Consider the following 21,244-nt stretch of genomic DNA (forward strand, 5'->3'; position numbering starts at 1 on the left):
GTCTCCGCAAGCCCCTGACAGCATCCCCAGGGCGTGTCCACACAGGATGAGTGTATGACAGTTACAAGCCAACTGAGTCTGGTAAGAAATAATGCCCAAACCAAGTATCTTATTGATTCATCCACAAGCTTGGAGAAACTTAGCTTTGAGCAACTTCCCTCTATTTGTGTGTGAGTTTATCTTTCTGAACCCACAGGGAATTGGGTTTTCATCACCGCTGTTCAACTTTTAAAGAAAATAAACAACCTTTAGGTGAAATGAATCACTAAATCAGGTAACACCCCAGCTCCTGGATTATGGATACACAGAGGACACACTCAGTCGTAAAACGAACTTCCACTCTTGGAAATAACATTATGTTTGCAGGCTAGTTTACAGTGTATAAAGCGCTTCATTGTATATTACATTGTATCACCGTCCTGCAGCCCTCCTGACCAAGGGAAGGATTAGGTTAAATTGCTCTGCAGATTTATATTTAAATTATGGATTTTGTATTTCAGTCATGTCATTTATTTCAGCATTTCGTACACACCATACTGCCATCCACCTACATTGGCCAAAGTGTCAGGGGGTCTGCCTTACTTATCAAAGACGGATGACGGTAAATTCCAACGCAGGCAACCAGATATTCCAAAGTGTGCCAAGAGTGCCAATGACACTATGATATCTGAGGAGTCAAATGAAAAGCGTGTATGCCCCCACCTGACCTATTAAATTAATAACCGTAATTGGCTGAGTCTGTCGTGAACCAGGTCGGATGCAATCCTCACAGGGCCCTGTGCACCCAAGTGAGGTAAATTAGCTTTCAGAGCACCGGGTCTGTGTCAGTAAATTACCTGCTTCTGGGGAGCTGGCTGGGCCCCCGCGGGTGCCGCGCAGAGCCGATTTGCCACACGGGTGAGCAGAGTCTTCTCAGGACGCTGGTGCTCACGGGCCCCTCTGTGGTCATGGAGTAAACAGGATCCCTTGTGGACACGGCGCCATGGGGTGAGCTCTCCCCGCATCCCGGGACGAGGGCACAGCCGCCCCTTTCTCTCCCTGCCAGTCTCTCTAAAGTTTCGGCCTGGTCACCAATCTTGTTTCCTCCAGGAAAGCAGACGATGGCTGGGTGGCCGACCACCCGGCTGTGAACGGTGTCAAACCTTCCGGAGATGCTACGAGTGAGCAGCGTCGGGCGGCTTTCTTCCTGCGGATGCCACACCATCCACCCACCTCCCCACGCCCGGGTCGACCCCAGGTACCAGACCACGCAGGTCAGTGCCTGCAGCAGGCTGGCCGAGGGGATTCACTCTGGAGGATCCTTTCACTTAATTGACAATTGCTGCTTTCTACTCAACCGAGAATCAGACACATGTATGGCTTCAAAACGGCTTACAGGTGACGGCAGAGCGCTGGGGACAGTGCTACCCAGGCCGCTCTGCCTCTGATGCCCTGGGAAGGGCCTTCCTGTGGCTTCAGTGGCTGTAGAAAAGGCCCTGCTGTCACTGGCTGGCTGTCTGCCCCAGAGGTGGCCAAAGTCCATCAGGGTTCAAGGTCAAAGTTAAGACCTTAAAAAAAGTCACATGAAACCAACAAGGCCCTACTGTATAGCACAGGGAATTCTACTCAATATTCTGTGATGACCTACAGGAGAAAAGAATCTAAAAAAGAATGAATATATGTATATGTATAACTGAATCACTTTGCTGTACACCTGACACTAACACAACACTGTAGATCAGCCATACTCCAATAAAATTTAAAAAAATAAAATAAATAAAATAAAATGCTTCCAACCACTCAGGTGAACAAATCAAAAAGTCACACGAAGACACTTTGTGTTTGGTGTCTCCCTGGAGCATCCCAGAATTAAACAGCTGAGCTGGGTCTCCAGCAGCACCTCAGGCCCAAGTTCCGAGAAGGTGCCTGGGTTGGACCAGGCAGAGGAAGAGCCAAGCGGAACGGGTGGCCCCTGAGTGCCTGTCACAGCTCGGGTCCCCGCACACACCTCTCTGCCTGCGCTTCTTCAAGGTCAACGGAGACTTGTTTCTCTCAAAATAGCAACCAGTGGACGAAATACAAAGAAAACTTCTGAACGCAGGAAGCAAGCAGACGCAGTGCTTCGCCCATGAATCTCTAAAAGCTGGCTGTGAGTCCTGCCAGCACTTACATCTTTAAGAAACAAGCCACCAGGCAAGCGGCACCCCAGCAGGGCCTGACAGGCCCGTGCGGGCCCTGCTGGGGGTGTCCACGGGGACAGCGAGGGGTCTTCATTGCGGCCGGATTTACAGGCAGGCCCCGTGCTCTTCTGCAATCTCCCCTGCTGCCCAACTGGGAATGCTCACCCCTTAGGGCCCAGCTGTGAACGTGGGACAGGTGTCAACAGCCGGATAAACACCATCAGTCTGTCTGAAGCGGGGAAGACCCCCAGACAGAAGCATAATAAAGCAGACAGTAGTTTCCACTCTTTTTCATTCTTGGAAATCCCACGAGACAACATTTAGGGAGGCGTTTGCTTGTTTCTTGTTTGTCCTCACAAATAAAACATACATACAGGTAGTTTCAATTGTGTAAGCGAGACAAGATAAACTGACCAAGATTTAAAAAATTCAAACGTTCACACTCTAGTGTCAGTTACTAGGTGTGAGGCGACGAGGCCTTGAGGTCTGTTTTCCCCGCGTGAACACCGGGGGGCAGGACGAGCCCCGGGAAGGGAGAGGCCGGGCTGAGGCTGAGTATCTGGACCATAATATAGAGATAAAAAAATGCGGAAGGGAAAGAAAGAAGAAAGAGCACACAGCTGCCGTCCCCCAAACAGACCTCCCATCTGCCACCCACGATTTGCATGTCACCTTCTCCGGGCTCATTTGTACTTCATTTACTGCCAGTGACTTAACAAGATTTATGCAAATGACACCATAGGAGCTCCCCAACTCCCACCGCCATCAAGCGATCATGCATGTGCAACTCTCCACAGCAGTGAGAAATTAATACGTGACGAGCCCACTCGCCGCCCAGCCGGGCCTCTGGCTTTTTCTTTCTCTTGCTTTGCTTTTTAATTTTATTCAAATAGACCTTTTTGAGGAGGAGAAGGAAGGAGACGGAGAAGCAGCGGCAGAAGCAGAACTCTTTGAACCAAACCTCCACTAAGACCTCAGAAAGGACGAAAAGGCAAGGTGGGCCCAGGTCCACCTCAGGAAATGAAGTTACTTTGCAGAAAACAAGTCATATCCTTGACGAGAAAGCTTTCACTGGGGAAGGAGGGAAGAGAGGACCACTGCCTGCCGTGCACGGGCAGCTCCCACGCTGGGGGAAGAAGCCTCTGTCTCACAACGAACGGACGAGCTGTAACGCGTGAGCCAAACAAGGTTAAAATAACCAACAGGAACATGTTTGATCTGTAAAAACACGAGTCAGGCTGCAGAGCGCGTTGCAGATGGCCTCACCCGTGCCCTAAACCGCCCCGGACAAGACGCCTGCGCGGAGGCGAAGACAGACCCCATGATGATCACAAATCCTGGCCCGTCCCAAAGCCACCCCCAGTCCAGCCCCGCCCCACCGGGAGGTCCCTGAGGTTCAGGGCAACTTCTCTGTTGTTAGGCAAAGGGCCCATGAGCTGGGGTTCAGGGCCCCAACATACACACCAAGTCCTGGACGCGGGTTGAGTGTGGAGACAAGTGCTCGGATGCTGGTGGGAAGGGCAGGCTATCGGGACAGGATGAAGGGACCCCGTGCAGCCCCGGACAGATGCGCGAGGACCCGTGTCCCTGGAGAAGCGCGTTGCCGCAGGCCCATCTCAGAAGGTTCCTCTCCACAAGCAGGAGGTATTTCTGTCTGAGGTCAGGGGTCACATGTTTAATTTAAAACACGTAACTTTGCTTCTTAAGCTTTCTGAAGGCTTTTCGCCAACAGGCAGTGTACGGCACACGGCCGTGGGGATATGGGGGCCGGGGTCCGAATGCTGGCCCCTCAGCTTCTGAAGATGCCTGGTCTGGAAAGCTTGCCCTATGCGGGTTTAATTTAAAAATAAGGATAACACGGCTACCCAAACCGCACAATGTTGAGGGTTCAGTGATATGCTAGATGAAAACAGCGTAACGAATACGAAGCAGTCACTTAGTTGTTCCAGTTCTGTAGTGTCTAGAACATTCCGGCAGGTACTGCCCCACTGGGCTCCGTCCTCTGTAATCCTCTTGCTTCACTTCTACCGGTTGAAGTCATCACTGGGAGGGTTAGGAATTTAGACTACCTCTAATGGTCTCGGTTCCTTTATAAAAATACAGATAAATCTGTATGGCAGCGTGCAAACCCACGTCAGTCTGTGTGACCCACAGCAAGGCTCCGACGACAGTGTCCTGAGCAAGACCGATCTGAAAGTCCGGTTTGGCTGGAATCTAAAAATTCTCGCTGGCATCTCCACATCCAGTGTCCCAAGCGAGTCGGTATCGTCCGGAGCCCATTTCACAGATGAGGATTCTGAGGCCGGGCACAGAGTCCACGGGACTCGGACAGGCCAGGTGAGGTTTCCGGGAGGCGTCTGGTCTGTGGCCACACGCGGGGGGCAGCTATGAGGGACACGAGCTACGTGCACTGCCTGTGTCACGATTCTCCAGAAAACCAGACGGTGATTTAGAGTTTGACTGGATTATTTGAAACATACACGACTGAAAGCTTCCAAGGAGTGGATAATACAAACTTTACGCCACACGGTCAAGCCCCATCGGCATCCATACTGAAAGCCTGGCCTGTAAGGCGAGCGCCTCCACAGAGGAGCCTGGGGGTCTGCCTGGCTGGCGTGGAGGCCAACGCTCCCACCCGAACCCACAGGACACGTGACTTAAGGCAACAGTCTAGTATTGAGTTCTAATATTCCCAAAAGGAAATGTCCCAGGACCAATATTTTAAGTGAGAGAAAAAGAGTTGAATGCTTTTTCTAATTCTAGTTGAAACAGCATCAACAGAATGAAAATTACGCATTAAAATTACCTTATGTGGAGAGTTAGGTTTACAAATAAATGCACAAAGAATAAACAACTGTGTGCTTGCATCTCTACAGCAAAGAAGTTGTTTAAGAGCCTTCAAAAACACACTCACAGAGAACAGACTTGTGGTTGCCAAGGGGGGCGGGGATGGGGCAGGGATGGATTGGGAGTTTGGGATTAGCAGATGCAAACTATTATATATAGGATGGATAAACAACAACAGGTCCTACTGTATAGCACAGGGAACAATATTCAAAATCCTGTGATAAACCATAATGTAAAAGAATATGAAAGAGCATATATATATATGTATAACTGAATCACTTTGCTGTACAGCAGAAATTAAACACAGCATTGTAAGTCAACTATACTTCAATAAAATTTTTTTTTAAAAATGCAAAAGTCAGGGCTTCCCTGGTGGCGCAGTGGTTGAGAACCTGCCTGCTAATGCAGGGGACACGGGTTCAAGCCCTGGTCTGGGAGGATCCCACATGCCGCGGAGCAACTAGGCCCGTGAGCCACAACTACTGAGCCTGCGCGTCTGGAGCCTGTGCTCCGCAACGAGAGGCCGCGACAGTGAGCGGCCCCCGCGCACCGCGGTGAAGAGTGACCCCCACTTGCCACAACTAGAGAAAGCCCTCGCACAGAAACGAAGACCCAACACAGCAAAGATAAAAAAGTAAATAAACTCCTACCCCTAACATCTAAAAAAAAAAATGCAAAAGTCAAAAAAAAAAAAAAAAAGGGAGAACAGCAAAGAGGAGGAAAGAGGACTTTCCTCAGTGGTTCTCCACGCCAGCCCACACACTGGCCGCTCAGCGTCTGAACACATCTTACGAAAACCTCGTGGACTTCCTGCTCTGGTCTCTTCCACCTCTGGTCTCACCTCGTGGACTTCCTGACGCTGGGGCCCCATCTATCCTGTCCCTCCCCACACCTCTGTGCAGAAGTTGCCCGGCCCCCAGCTAAAGCTGTATTCCTACTGTTTCAAACGGATTACACTAAACTGTGGGAAGACTCCAGCCCTTTTCAAGGGTGGTCAGTGCCAACATGAGTTCCTACAGGATTGGTGAAACTGTCTAAGTACCTGGAGAAGAGGCAAAGCTGTTATCCTGCCCACAGATTCCCTTCCTCTGAAGCAGAATGCACTCTAAATCAACTGGCCTTCTTTAACAAACTAAAAGGTGGCATTTCCAGAAGCCATGGTGCCGGGCTGAACACTTATTTTTATTTTCCTGGGAACTGCCGCAGCCAAATAGGTCCGATGAATTCCCGTTTTACTTGAGACATAAAGTAATTTGGTACCCGGCTTCTGGGCTAATGAAAAACGATTCCAGGCTAGCAACATAGGCCAAAACAAATGCCTGCATTCGAGTCCTGTTGTGTAATGAGGAAGTTTAATTAAGGCCCCGCATTACAGCTGTAAATGTTCCCTTATATAATAAGGTCTAAATGAAACTGAACCTAATCAAAGTTACAATTCCTTCATTAGCAAATTACAAACAAGAGCGCACAGCTGACACACCGGCTATGATTATCACAACTAATTGCCTCGTTGTTACAAACCAGCCTGAAACAGTGTTCAGATGTCCGTCTGCGCGAGCAAATTAGGGCCACGTCGGGCTACTCCTGTGATCACAAGGGGCTCTTGTATGGCGATCTGATTTACCCCTGTCGACTGGCGGCCAGCGGCCCAATCAAAGCCGAGCTACAAAGGCAGCCTTTGAAGCCAGTGCAGCCTCCAAACACACTCCATATGCAGGCGGGCAGACTGCACTTCATTAGATCTGTTGTCACATTTCCCTCTTCTTATTCTAATGATCCTATTTTAATACACACAGGAACCTCTTCTAATCGATGTCAAGTGAGTGACTTCTACATTCATCAACAGAGCACATCAAACAAACCTTGGCGCACGAGCCAGCATCACAGTGAGCAGAGAGCCGGGGTGTGTCTCCAGCTACAGGGACAGGAAGGGGGAAGCAGCATACCTGTTTAATTGGGATGGCTCGACCGCTCCCGATGCTGTCCGCCCGGCTCTCCAGGCCTTTTTTCTCTTTGTCTGGGTCACTCCCTTTCCGAGACTGCAAAGTAAAAATAAAGTTAGCATTTGCGGAAGGGCTGCGGTTCACAGATCGTGGAGGGTGAGCCCCCATCTGCATGGTTTCTGCAAAACACACGACCAGAAGCCCTGGATGAGCTATGTGTGTACCCACGTGCGCACACACAACCCAGGAGCAGACTGCTGGGGCGTCCATCTCCACCGAGCCATGACGTTACAGGGAGTTTTCTAAACTTTTCTTCCTACTTTTCCACTGCAAAATTATCTTTTAATTCTTTTGTAAAGAGTTCAAAATTCAATTACTAGAAACCAGTGGACCATACAGGAAAGTAACGCCCAACGGGAAAACACATTCTAAAGCTGCAGTTAATCCAGCCGAGGAGGAGAGGATTCCTCGCTGCTTGTTTGGGAAACCTATGACATAAATGTATATATTTAATTAACATCTGAAGGATTTAAAAAATTCTATTAACGTTTCGGCTGTGCAATTCAAAGGGACACCCTTAATTTGTATCAAGGTGCCATTAATGTTCCTTTTGATTGCTTCTGGATAGCTAGAAAAGAGCAAATTCAAAGTTAAAACTAGTTTAAGATACCACAAAAAATAACAAAGGGAAAAAAGTTGAAAATACCTTTTGGGGCAAAACAGTACTCTGGAGAAAAATGAGTGGCTTTGTTTGCCAAGTTCCTGAACAGTTTCCCCGGCCGTACTGCTGGTGTACGTGCGCTGCCCAGGAGCGGGCAATCGGCGGGGAGGGCGGCAGTGGTCGCCCCAGTTTGGAAGCCACAACTCCAGCACACGGTGACTTGGGGACACTGAAGGAGCACCACAGCTAAGTCTCCATCTCTTGGTGGCATGAGAAAGTGTGAGCACAATGATTTTCTGACAGATTTATTTTATTATGAGAGAAAAGATCTGAGATTCGTCCTCCTTAATAACTGTGCTGACAAGTGACAACTCCACTCCATTACTTTTCAACGGGAACATTACTCACGCAATATTGAAAATGGAGAAACATTTTCATGTGCTTTTCAAATCTGGGATGATATATGAAATGAACAGACTTTGTGGTGTCCAGGGCAGCAGTGAGAAGCTAATGAAATCCAGTTTTAAAGGGCGTGAGATGGAGCCGCTGAATTTTTTTTTTTTTTTAAATATTAAAGGGGGCGATGTCATAGGGCATAAGGGAGAAAAGTCCCCATGATGTAAACCCGGATGTGGGACTGCAAGGGGCACAAGGACTCCTTAGAAGACAGGCTTCTTGGATGATGCTAAGAAGCCGACATTTATTTACTGAACATCTACTAAGTGCCAGGCCCCGTGTGCTTTTTTTCTTTAGGATGCTAGAGGCCTGGAATGAAGTACCAGGAAACGAAACAAGCAACCAATAGAAAGTTTCAGAAGAACATAAAACATGACGTTTAACCTTTGGGCTAGGAAAGAAATAGAGATTTATCAATTCCTTGTCGTGAATTTTAGTTAAGAGTTGCGGGCTCACTTTTCTCTTTAATTAACTCTTTAATTAATAATCTGTGGTAAGAGCTAGGTAACAGCCTTAAATTCTCTTTTCCCTACATCTCAGTTCATAAGAAAGCTGGAATTTCAGGTTACTATTTGTAAAGTGAGATTCAAAGCTCATGGCGATGACTTTTAAAATTCTTTTAAATCAACAGAGACCATTAATGGTACTTTCAGAATTCTATGAATTCTAAATTTCTAAATCTGGGAATCTATCTTCATTATTCTCTATTAACCAGAATAATTAACAAAACAAACATTAAAAAAATCAACGTCTTCCTCAAGGCAGCATATCTGTCCTCACAGCCACTCTGTCGTCAGAGCAGAATTTCCAGATTCCACACGAAGCAGGATTATGAACTAAGCTCCATGTTCGATCACACTCCCTGAGATGAAGGAGGTCGAAACTGATGTAAGACTTCACTGACAAAATGCAACAGAAATTCCCTACGGCTCCAACACGTTGGTGAAGAGAGTCATAAAACTAAAATTTCAAGACAGACCAGTGGTTATTTGTTAGGCAAAAGGGTTTGCTGTATCGCTGTCTTACAGTGACTTTTGGTACAACAGGCTGTGATACACATCGTAAAACTGAAATCCAACAACGCAACTAAAACAAACCCGTTGGACATAAGACACCGCAGCACGCACAAATTCCCAGTAAGGTTCCTGATGTTTCTGCCAACTCTGAGACTGCATCAGCCACGTCCTTACGTTCCAGCTGAAATGGCTCCGTGAAATCATCAGATCCGAAGTCTCTCTGGGTACCGCTGCCTGGGTCAGGAGTGAGTGTGCAAGGCATCCAGCCTGACACACAACCAGAAACCTAACGGGAGTTTATCACACCCATCACAGAAGGTCGGGGGGAGCCGGAAGTGAGACCGTGTAGCCTCCGCAAACAGCGAACACAGAGGAAAGGAAGGCTAGGATAACTCTCATTACCATCTCCTTCTTTAGAGGAATGTTTAACTTTCCCCCAGGCGATAAAAGAAGCCGTGAAGGGGGTCTTCAGCTGCCTGCTTCCAAGGACAGGCAGCATCGCTGACAGGAGCCTCACTATTAAACAGGAACCTGCTTTCCCCTTTTTAACGGATGAGGAAGTCGAAGGCTGCTGGAACACATATAACAGGATCCATGCTCCCCTTCTCTACAGAAGACAAAATACCATTCAAAAAGGTCTATTTAGACTATCAATTTTGCTGCCTTATTTTTACAGAGCGTCTCTATGAGCTGGGCTATGCCTTTTTCACAATCTTAGGTTACTGGGTATGCTTGGCTCTGTTTCAGGGTGTCGGCATTATATGGTAAGCTTTAAAAAATACCATGTAAGTGACACCACGATTGTAAATCTTGAAAACAGGCAAAGCAACATACAGCTGTGGACACGTACTAGAATGAGTTTAAGACATGGATACAGATAACAGACACCAAATCCAAGGGAATGCCGATCCCTGGACCAGGGGTCAGGGGGATGTATTCTGGAGGGGCACAGTTTATCTGTGACTGGGTTATTTCTAGAAGAAGTAACTGCTGCAGTGGCAGAAAAATGCTTGTATTTGCTGAGTTGCACGGTGGGTACATGCATGCGTTTTTTAAAATTCCTACAGGTTTGAAAATATTTCCTAATAAAACATCTGAACCACACGTAACTAGGGCTACTAAACTAACCATCCTGAGTGCCAACATTACAGAACCAGGAAGTGCATGGAGAGGTAGCCTTCGAACATCTTTCTCAAAACAGTGATTTTTTTTCTCAAAGAAATAAGCAAGATGGGATATAATTTAGCTTTTTTATCAGTGAAGTACCGTTCCTACCTCCAATATAACACATAATTTGCTACTACAGGAGAGACTTTTTCAAGTTTGTACTATTTTGTCAAAGGTGCGTGTGATTTATTTTTGCTAAAGATTTTTGCTTGTTTCTGCACATGTGTATATGCCAACAGAAACAGCTGGGACTGAAGAATGTCAGCCCAGAGTGGTACATTTACAGGTCATCAGATCCGAAGTGTATACAATTCATAAGCATGTTATTTGAAAAATGGTGTGTGTACTACTTAATTACCTCTGGCCTCTTTATGGGGGTCTAATAAACGAGGACAACGCTTCCTCATCTGGGCATTACTGTCCCAGCCTGCGTGGACTTTTATTCACTAGGATTGTTTGGCATATGGTACTTCTGTCCTCCTCATACAAGCTTTTCAATAAATACACTTTTGCCAATTTAAGCCAGTAACTACCAATAATCGCCAGGGATGAAGAGTCTATGAAATTTTACATATTTAAGAATAGATGCAAACCGGTAACAAGGAGAATTTAGTTTCCTAAGTGGCTACAATTTCAAAATTAATTTGCCTCTTGTCATTCCTTGGATGACACTGACATCTAGTGGAGTTGACACTTCTAAGATCTTCAACCTACAACACCCACCCGGCACCACCACCATCACCATCATCGTCTTGTTCAATGTCAAATCCAGTAATGACGAAGACACAGGAGCTCAGCCGTCTTTTCCTTGAACGCCGTGATGCAAACCCGCCGTGAGGTTAGCTTCTTCCATGACCTGATTCCTGTTCCCGCTAATGACAGCCGAGCAGCCGGATTCGATTTCTAAAAGGGTGCATCTACTCTTAGACCATTTCCCAGCACTGAAAGAGATCAAGCACTGATCCCACACAGGGTCACAGGCAGGCCCCCGCATCACTAGCTACGTTAATTATGACACAACAAATGAGAATGAGTTCTTACTGGCTCCGGCACTGCCCCACCCGGATGAGTTCTTATTGGCTCCGGCACTGCCCCACCCGGCCTGGACAGCTGCGCCCCTGGCCTCTGCCCGGGTGCCTGGACGCGGCGGCGGTGCGTACGTGTGCGCCGCTCCAGCAGCGGGGAGAGTGCCCCTTGCTCCAGTCTCTGCTCTCCTCCTGCCAGGCAGAGCCCCCCGGTCTCTAATCCGCTTCCTCTTGAACGTGGGTTAGCTCCCATAACACTATCCCTGATAGAAAACAGAACCCAGCTGCGCAGACAGCAGAGGGGAAGGGAACGTTTACTACCCGAGTTCCCGTTCCTTTGCTTCTCCCTGCCTTAAACTTGTCTTTGTCAGTTACCCAGTGGGCGGGGTCTGGGGCACTATTTTCCGGCACATCCCAACCCCAGGGCTGCCCTTATAAAGGGTGGGGGTGGGCACGTGTCAGAGCAAACCCAATTTTTTTTTTTTAATGGTACGCGGGCCCGTCACTGTTGTGGCCTCTCCCGTTGCGGAGCACAGGCTCCGGACGCGCAGGCTCAGCGGCCATGGCTCACGGGCCCAGCTGCTCCGCGGCATGTGGGATCTTCCCGGACCGGGGCACGAACCCGCGTCCCCTGCATCGGCAGGCGGACTCTCAACCACCGCGCCACCACGAAAGCCCAGAGCAGCCCCCATTTTAAAGAGACTTCCTGGTTCTCACCTCTCACCTTGAACAGAAACCAAAGCCAGGGGCAAGGAAAGGTGACCCTTAGAAGGTGTGAGCATGGGTGTTCCCTCTTCCCACCACACCCTAGAAGGCCCCTCCCTGCTACGCTGGTGCCCTGCTCACGGCCCAGTCTCTGCATCTTCGGCAATGGGCTTCTCAGGTCCACTGAGCCATGAGTCAGTGCACAGCCTGTTCTGTGAGGTGACACCTTCTCACCTGGAAGACCCCACCTGGGCGGACAGAAGTGTTACAGGTGTTGGATAAGCCACACGTGCTGCTTAGGTGACGGTATGTCTGAAGAAATTCCACAGTAAAGCATCTCATTCATGTACAGATTTACGCATATCAGATATTCACCTGTATTTTGCAGACACCTAATTACCTCCCTCCCAATCTATTACACAGCCCTACAACTTTTTTTTTTTTTAATTAATTTATTTTTGGCTGCGTTGGGTCTTCGTTGCCAAGCGCAGGCGAACGGGGGGCTACTTTTGTTGCGGTGCGCGAGCTTCTCACTGCGGTGGCTTCTCTTGTTGCGGAGCACGGGCTCTTGGTGTGCAGTCTTCAGCAGTTGTGGCTCACAGGCTCTAGAGCACAGGCTCAGTAGCTGTGGTGCACGGGCTTAGCTGCTCCACGGCATGTGGGATCTTCCCGGACCAGGGCTCGAACCCGTGTTCCCTGCACTGGCAGGCGGGTTCTTAACCACTGCGCCACCAGGGAAGCCCTCTACAACTACTTTTGCTTATGCGTTAAGAGAAGTCATTCCGTAACATTAGTGGTGGTGAGATAAAAATGAAAGCAAGGCCACAAAGACTCCTCGCCCCTACAGGGAATCTTCTTAGCAGCCTCACCACAACTACCGCTGCTTCCAGCTCAGAGAGGTTAAGGAAGTTGCCCAAGGCCAAGCAGCTGCTGGCAGTGCAGGACAGGGTCTGAGCCCGTCTGATCCTCACTCTGGCCCTCCAACAGCAGCATCCGGCAGACCTCACACGGCACAGGGCAGAGAGCAAAGGGAAGGGGAGAGTTGTGAGAAGGGGCTGTTCGCTGTTGGCAATAGACCTTGGCACTGAAGACTTATCTGATGGGAAAACTGTTATGAACGTGCTGGGAAAGGGATGGGGCATCTATCGTACTTGGTAGCCTCGTTCACCATCAAGAACGCCATCTTCAGGGAATTCCCCGGCGGTCCAGTGGTTAGGACTCCGCACTGTCACTGCCGAGGGCCCGGGTTCAATCCCTGGTGGGGGAACTGAGATCCCACAAGCCTCGCGGTGCCGCCAAAGGAAAAAAAACAAAAAAAACAAGGAAGAAAGAACGCCATCTCCAAGTAAGGGCAGTGGGTCAGATAAGAGACTTGCGGCCACCCCTGCAGAATCTTCCTTCAGTTTAAGCCAGGAAATACTGAACTCCTTTGCATCTAAGTCAGCAATAATCAACCAAGAGGAGAAGTCAAGTGGTTTACAACAGGGCACCCTGACACTGGCGGCTGGAGACCTCTTTGTTGTGGGGCTGGCCCGTGCCTTGCAGGATGTTTAGCAGCTCCATGGTTGCTACACAGACTAGATGCCTGCAGGACCACACCCACTCCCACCCCCGAGCTGAGACAATTCACACTTTCTCCAGAAATGGCCGAATTTCTGGGAGTGCAAAACCGCCTGGTTGAGAACCCCTGCTTTGAAACCATATACTTGTAATGCACAGACCTAGTCCCGGGAGGGAAAGTGTTCTTCTCAAATCAAATGACTCCAGTCACACGGCAGTAGGAGCTCTGCCTGGAGTTCTGTGGCCCCGAGTTCTGGGCTCCACTGCAAAGCCTTCCATGATTGATTGGTAATGTCTGCTGTGTGTCCTCTGTAGTTCAGGGGTTCTCTGCGTCCCAACTGCCCAGGGAACTTTTAAAAACTACACACGCCTGGGCCCCACGCACAGATTCTGAGTTCGTAAACCTGAGCCCTGAGAGCTGATGTAGAGTTTTAAAATGCTCCGCAGATGGTTCTGAAGAAAAGTCCAAGTGCACTGGCTTCTGTCTGTGAGCTGCTAAAGACCCTGAGCTAAGTCCTCAGTGCTCCAGCCCGAGGAGAAGGGGGTCTGTGCGTTGATACGGCTTTATACACCTCATCTGAAAGGCTTGATGCACACGTTTGGGGAATTCTGGCAGTCTGTCACCTCCATGTATCTAATGTGACAAGTCTTCCGCTAGAGACCAAGAAAGTCACAGGATAACAGAGACCTTTATACAAACCCCTTGCTCTTCATTTCTGACACACGTCAGGACCCCCTGCAACTGAGGAAGTCCCGCTTTGCTCTACACCTGCGTCGTGGCATCCTATAATTTTCTGAGACTTCCACAGAACTCAGCACTCTTCTCGTTAATTTGGTTTGGATGCTACACCTGTCGTTGAGCCACCTGGCGGCCAGAGGACCGCTAAGTGAGCAGGAACCACGCTCCGATTCCCCCCCACCCCGCCCCCCGGGGGGACACTCACGGTGAAGAGGTTGGACCGGCGCTTGGACTGCTTGCGGACGGGCGTGGGCGTGTTGGCCGCGGGCGGTACGTCGATACGCAGCTCCTTTTGGCTGGTGCTGGGCGTGGACGGGACAGAGGAGGAATAGTCGCTCAGACTCCCGCCTCCGTTACTTGTCTGTAATGATTGAAAGCCAAGGTTGTGTTAGGACACGCTCCAGGAGCCTAACCCGCCACCTGCGTGGGGTCATAACCCACAAGCCAGCAAGTTGCATGGAGGCGCGGCCTGGCCGGTGGCATCAGCATCAAGCAGGCACCGTTTCCTCCTGGAAAAGACCGATCAGCTCAGCGCGTGTTGTCTAAGAAAAGTGACTTAAGGCAGAGAAGTCTCTTTCGTTTGATCTTATACACTACCAAGTGTAAAACAGATACTAGTGGGAAGCAGCCGCATAGCACAGGATCAGCTCGGTGCTTTGTGACCACCTAGAGGGGTGGGAGGGAGACGCAAGAGGGAGGCGATATGGGGATATATGTATATGTATAGCTGATTCACTTTGTTATAAAGCAGAAACTAACACATCATCGTAAAGCAATTATACTCCAGTAAAGATGTTAAAAAATCTGAGAGTTAAAATGTCATTATTTTCTATTTCCTCTGAAAAGGGAAGGGGTTGGTTGAACTAAGTGGTTTCTACAGTCCCTTCACTGCTCCAGCTTGGAAGGAGAAAGAGTTCAATTTTGCCCAGTAGAACCAAAACTCACATTTTGAAAATGGCATCTTGAAGGGATACATTGGGAGATTGGGACTGACATATACACACTGCTATATATAAAAATAGATAACTAATACGAACCTACTGGATAGCACAGGGAACTCTTCTCAGTACTCTGTAATGACCTATATGGGAAAAGAATCTAAAAAAGAGTGGATATATGTATATGTGTAACTGATTCACTTTACTGTACACCTGAAACTAACACAACATTGTAAATCAAGTAGACTCCAATAAAAATTCATTTAAAAAAAAAGAAGAAGAAAATGACCTCTTGGAAATGTGAAAGCTTCTGGAAGATTTTTCAAGATTCAGAGAGAATTACAGATGCCTGAGTGGGATTTAACATCCTTGAGCGTGCCTTCACAGGACCCCGCTGTAAACGCACTTCTTGACTCTTCACGCTACCAAAAGCACGATACCAAACCTTCTCGCTACCTCTCTTTAAAGAGTGCCAATATAACACCCGCCTAAGAAATGTTAACCAAAGACACACGGGCAGGCAAAAATAAGCCAACAGTTCCTTACTGGGTTTTTGGTTAGGTTCTTCAAAGTGATAATTATATTGTTTGTTCCCAAGTAAACAGCAAAATGTTGCAATGGAAAGATACTAGTTTCCATAGGGCCTACGGGAGACGGGAGTTATAACTGAGGGCTGCTACCATATTGAAGCATATTGTAGGATTAGCCACTGAGATTCACCCACAACTGCCCAACCTACAAGCAGACGAGAATGAGGACCAACGTGGGGTCATTTAAATCAACAGCAGAGGCCTTCCCTGGTGGCGCAGTGGTTGAGAGTCCGCCTGCCGATGCAGGGGACACGGGTTCGTGCCCCGGTCCGGGAAGATCCCACCTGCCGTGGAGCGGCTGGGCCTGTGAGCCATGGCCGCTGAGCCTGCGCGTCCGGAGCCTGTGCTCCACAACGGGAGAGGCCACAACAGTGAGAGGCCCGCGTACCACAAAAAAAAAAAAAAATCAACAGCAGAGATGGCAGTACACACCCCGCACCTCCACTCCAGCCAGCATGCCTCGTAACACAGGCAGCATGAAGACAGGGAATATTAAAGAATGATTCCCATAAAAACCACTTGGCCACAGCAGTTTCTGAAGGAGATGTTAAGTCAATTACCGACATGCTGTTATTTATAAAGTTGAAAAGAAAAAAACAAATCACCTTGGAGCTGGCTGAGAACACTATTTGGCAGGTGTGTCCTCCTGGGTTCTGACCTGCTTTTCAGTCCAACCTCTCACGGGACCAACATACCTGGCTGATGTGCACGGCAGACACCTGTGCGGAACAGACAGATGAGTGGCTCGGAGAGTTGGGTAGGGACTTGCAGGGCCCAATGGACAGCTGCTGCTTCTTCCTCGTGGCAACAATCTTCTGGGCAACTAGTGGACAGGAAGACAGAAGAAGTCTACGTGAGGCTGGTTTCCAAACAGAGGGAATGTGGCGGAGACCGAGGGCTGTCTCCGTTATCCACTATTCCTTTCATCCGTGGTAATAGAATTCCTGATTTTTAGTTGGGCACAGGACTACCAGAATAGACATGACATTTCCTGGAGCTTCCTCCGGTCCATCCCCTTGCACCCCAGCTAAATGTGGCCATGCAAGCAAGCTCTGGCCAATGGGATGGCAGCAGGAGGGTCACATGGCGGTACCCAGGAAACATCCTTGAGAGAGCTGCCCCGGCCCATTTCTTCCTTATGTCTTTTTCCTTCTTGCTATGTAAAAAGCACATATGTTGGCTGTAGCTCTGGAAGCGATCTTGCAGAAGGCAGCCACACTTGGTGGGACACAAGCCCCTTCTAGGGGCTAGGCCTCTGGCTCGGCAGCCTTGCGCAAACCTCAGATGCTTTATACGTAAAACACAAAAAGACACACCTATCTTGTTTAAATTATTCTAATAATAGGACTTTTCCCCCAGTTACTTGCAGCAAAAATAATCCTAAATAAGACAGGGTAATTTAAACCAAACCCTCTGGAAAATCAAAAATCTATTTTTTTTGCATAGCGTAAAGAATTACTCTTAACTCTACAGGCTACCGCATGGAATTATATTCAAGGACATGTAATTATGTCAAAGACTTTTTTTTATTTAAATATACGGCTATACACATTGGGAGTTTATCTTAATCAATACAAATCTAAATTCAACCAGCCATAACTTCTCTTGGCAAATAGGCTGGCTGATACAGCATATTGGATTTAACTGGAAAGGAAGCCAACAATTAGAAAACTCTTCCTACACCAATAGGTGTCACTACAGGAGAATAACTACAGCTTTTATGTGAATAGATGTGTGTCTTTGGGGAATAGCTGTAATTAAGTTCAATGATATTCAATCCTTATCTTTGTCCAGAGAGGTTGCTGATTTAAAAAATACCCACGCAAAGGAAAACACACCACTGTCCCCAGCAATAGCTTATGTTACAGAAGGAGCACACACAGTGTCCACAGATGATTTCTTCTCCAGATGAACATAATTTTAAGAAGGAACTGGTTTGTCCACAGCTTATGGCTTTCATGTAAATGAATGATAGTATAAATATGATTAAGTGAAAATGCAATATATAAAAAATGGCTCACAGAGATGAAGAAGCAGCTTCATTAGTTACATCCCACCTCCGATAGGCCTCTTACCATCCAGAAAGGATGATATCAATTAATTTATCCCCCTTCATCAGCTAATCACGTTTACATTACAGAGGGATATCGCAACACTCTGTCATTTCAAAACCACTGGCGTATCGGTCTGGGGTCTTTGAAGACGCACATTAGAATATTTTAAAAATCATTATGTGAGCTCAAAACTAAAACCTAAGATCAGATTCCAACAGCCGCAAAACGTGTGTCTTATAGGTGAACTGAAATCCCCAAACCAAAAGTAAGTTAACTTAAAATCATGATTGTTTGGGTGACTGCCAATTTACTGCTATTTTTTTCCTTTTTTTTTTTTCTGAAAAAGAGCAAAAGGTGTTTTCTTGTGTTCAACTACTCCTGGACTCAGAGTCACTATTCAGTCGGATGACCATACTGACTTCCACCTTAAATCTCACAGGAAAAACACAAGTGTCAGGATTAAACAGGGTGAAGCTGTCGGGAGAACTTCGTAGACATTTTCTATCAGTGTTTTCTACTCTAAGGGGAGATTTGAGAAACTTTCTAAGGCAAGTCAAATATGTTATTAAAATCCTCATTTTATGAAACTCCAAATGCAAATCGATGTTCCCTCCTTCCCACGTGGAGGCTAGAAAGAGCAAGTTCATGGGCAGAGAGAACCTTTTCCCATTAAACCCTCTCACAGAACAGGGCTGTGCAAAGCGTGAACCACACGTCAAGTACTACGGTTCTTCCGTCCACTGAATTATTGCTTGGCCACATTTATTAAAAAAAAACCCAAAGTCACAACTGCTAATAACTGGTAGCATTCTTTTAAATTTAACTAGAACCTTCAACCCTATTTGTTGTATTTCCCCATAATTTTTATGTCTACACACACATGGAAGAAAAGAAATGAGTTACAAATATTTTGTTCTAAAATACATAGACTGCTTTAGGAGTTACAGGGTCACCCATAAAAGTGGGGGTAGTATCTGACTTAAGAAGGAAAAGGAAATAAGGGGACTGTTTTGTAAGGCTGGGCCACCTTCTCCTCCACAGTGGAAAGCCCCCGGCCCACTGCAGGCCACAGGGCCGGGCTGGGCTGTGTAAGTGCAAGGGCCCCCCGCCCCAATAACAACTCAAGGGAAACGGGATGCCAGGGGCAGGGAGGCACTGTTCTCTTGTAACTATGATCATCAACTTTTCCTGAGATTTGGAACATTTAAATGTCAGGAGACTTAGAACATGAATATTACTTACACCCCAGATTACACTGGCTGGGAAATTTTTATAATCACTGAGTTTCTGTCTGCATTGGATCATTCCACAAATGAATACGTCACGTATTTTATATAAATACATGCGATGCACGAATGAGAAAACAGAAACACAATCACTTGAGATTCCTTAAAAGAGTCTGGACTCTATCATCGAGGTGTGATGTTTCCTATTTTGGTGACTTGCTTTCCTATAAAGTTGCCCGAGGCGCTAAGCCTAAGTCTGAAATGCTGTCGTTGGCAGTTACGGAAAATGTCTGCTCCTTTACCAGACACCCCGCCAATTTCATTAACCTGATGTGGCAATGCTAGTACTTGGTGTCATTTTAAAAGTCACTTCCTAGGGATGTAACGTGCATGATAAATACACAACAGTTAACACAGCTGTAGGTTATACATGGAAGTTGTTAGGGGCGTAAACCCCAGGAGTTCTCATCAAAGGTAAAAAAACCTTCTATTTAATTTTGTATCTATTTTACATAGATATTTTATTATATCTCAGTAAAACTGGAAGGCAAAAAATGTTCAAATACCTTCAAGTATAAATGAATGAATGAATGAATGAATGAATAATGTATATGACTCCCTCCACAATTTTGAAATTTTATTTGGGTAATATATAAAACATACCCTTTAACGAGCCCCTTCAACCATATCTGTAATTACACTGGAAACTTCAAAACCAAGCAAGCAAACTGCTGGTACCTGGGAGAGGCACGAGGGGCTCCTGGGGGCTGGCAGTGGCCCCTTCCTGACCTGGGTGATGACTCTGAGATCATTCTTTTTTAGCCGGACCCTTAAGTATACTTTCATAAACGTATTTCCATTCTTCAACTAGAAAGAAGTTTATTTACAAACTTAAGCAACAAGAAAAGCCAGTTACACGTTTACTTTCCCCACAAATTTTAAATTCTCTATTGGATAGATGATAAATGGCATCTTTTAATTAGTGTGTAAAGATAAGACTCTCAGATAGCTCGCAAATAAGACCTCATTAAATCCTGGCCTAATGCCCGATTTCTGCTTCTGCTTTGTTTCTCAAATCATTTGCACTAAAGGAGGAGCAGAAAGAACGAATCTGGTCACACCAAGGGAGTCAGGCCTACCTCTCACCAGGTAACTAGGGGTGTCCCCCTCCCCTCCCTCTTCCCCCTCTTCTTTGTCCCTTACATCTGAACGATGGGCCAGCGGTCTGCACTTCCCGTCTACTGAGTCATTTAATCCTCGCGGTTGAGGAAAACAAGGCAGAGGGGGCACCGGCAGCAGAACAGGGGTTCAGACACTCTGTCGGCCCCCATGACGGCACCAAACACTGCCACCTGGCAAGGAAGCACCCCCTGCCCCGAGACTCTACGGCTCCCAGGACAGGGACTGTGTACCCTTTGGCCCTGTCCCCTCACAGACTCTCCCTTGCTCTGCTGACCACTGCAATCCAGCTTCCGCCTCCATCCCCTTGGCTGGACCTGCCATTGCCAAGGTCGCTGGTGACCAGCTGGAGGCCAGGCGCATCCTTCTTGGCCTCTGGGCCGCCCTAGGCACTGCTGATGGTTCCTCCTCCCATGACGCTGACTTTCCTGTGTTTCCTCCCCTGGCTGGAACCTCTTTCTCAGCCTCCTTCACCGGTTCTTTGCTTCTAGGCTTCCTTCTTTGGCCCTTTTCTCTCCATGCCTATGGCTCCCAAATCTATATGCAGCCTTGCTTTGTGCCCTTCCTACTTCTAGAACCGTGTATCCCATAACCAACGCCACACCTGCCCTTGGATGCACCTCAGTGTCCCAACCTGGGCCTCGCCTCTAACTCTGCACCACCCGAGCAACCCCAGGGCAGGGACAGAGGAGCCAGAATAGATCGATTCTGCCACCGGAATTTCTCTTCAGCTCACCCTCACTGCCAATGCCTTGACCCAAGCCTCGTCTGCCTGTGGCTGGTTTCTGAAGCAGCTTCCAAAGCTGTCCTCTCCTCATTGCCACTCAAGGGACACACTGCAGGGCGACCTCCGCAAAGGTGGCTCTCACGGGCCTTGTCCTGCTCAAAGTTCTGCAAACACTCCCGTCACCAGACACACGTCAGAACCGAAATTTCTCAGCAAAATGGGGCTCTTTCACACTTGGGAGGGGTGGATTCT

At 47.7% G+C, this 21,244-nt stretch overlaps 1 protein-coding gene across 12 annotated transcripts in view; it reads right to left on the minus strand.

Moving 5' to 3' along the window:
• The window catches only part of AGAP1 (ArfGAP with GTPase domain, ankyrin repeat and PH domain 1), a 556,588-nt gene that overhangs the window by 272,598 nt on the left and 262,746 nt on the right, over positions 1 to 21,244 (minus strand). For 11 of the 12 annotated variants that reach the window (XR_016394007.1, XM_089916180.1, XM_089916184.1 and 8 more), the window contains exons 7-9: positions 16,502 to 16,629; positions 14,484 to 14,639; positions 6,953 to 7,045 (exon numbers count right to left, since the gene is read on the minus strand). Coding sequence is in view for 11 of the 12 variants with exons in the window: in XM_089916180.1 (XP_089772306.1) it covers positions 6,953 to 7,045; positions 14,484 to 14,639; positions 16,502 to 16,629 (377 nt within the window). In the remaining variant the exon portion in view is untranslated. The remainder of the gene's footprint in view (positions 1 to 6,952; positions 7,046 to 14,483; positions 14,640 to 16,501; positions 16,630 to 21,244) is intronic. The other variant, XM_089916176.1, reaches the window with a different exon arrangement.

The sequence above is a fragment of the Delphinapterus leucas genome, chromosome 8, assembly GCF_059928025.1.
Source record: "Delphinapterus leucas isolate spDelLeu-1000000601 "Yukka" chromosome 8, BTC_Dleu_Yukka2, whole genome shotgun sequence".
Taxonomy (NCBI): domain Eukaryota; kingdom Metazoa; phylum Chordata; class Mammalia; order Artiodactyla; family Monodontidae; genus Delphinapterus; species Delphinapterus leucas.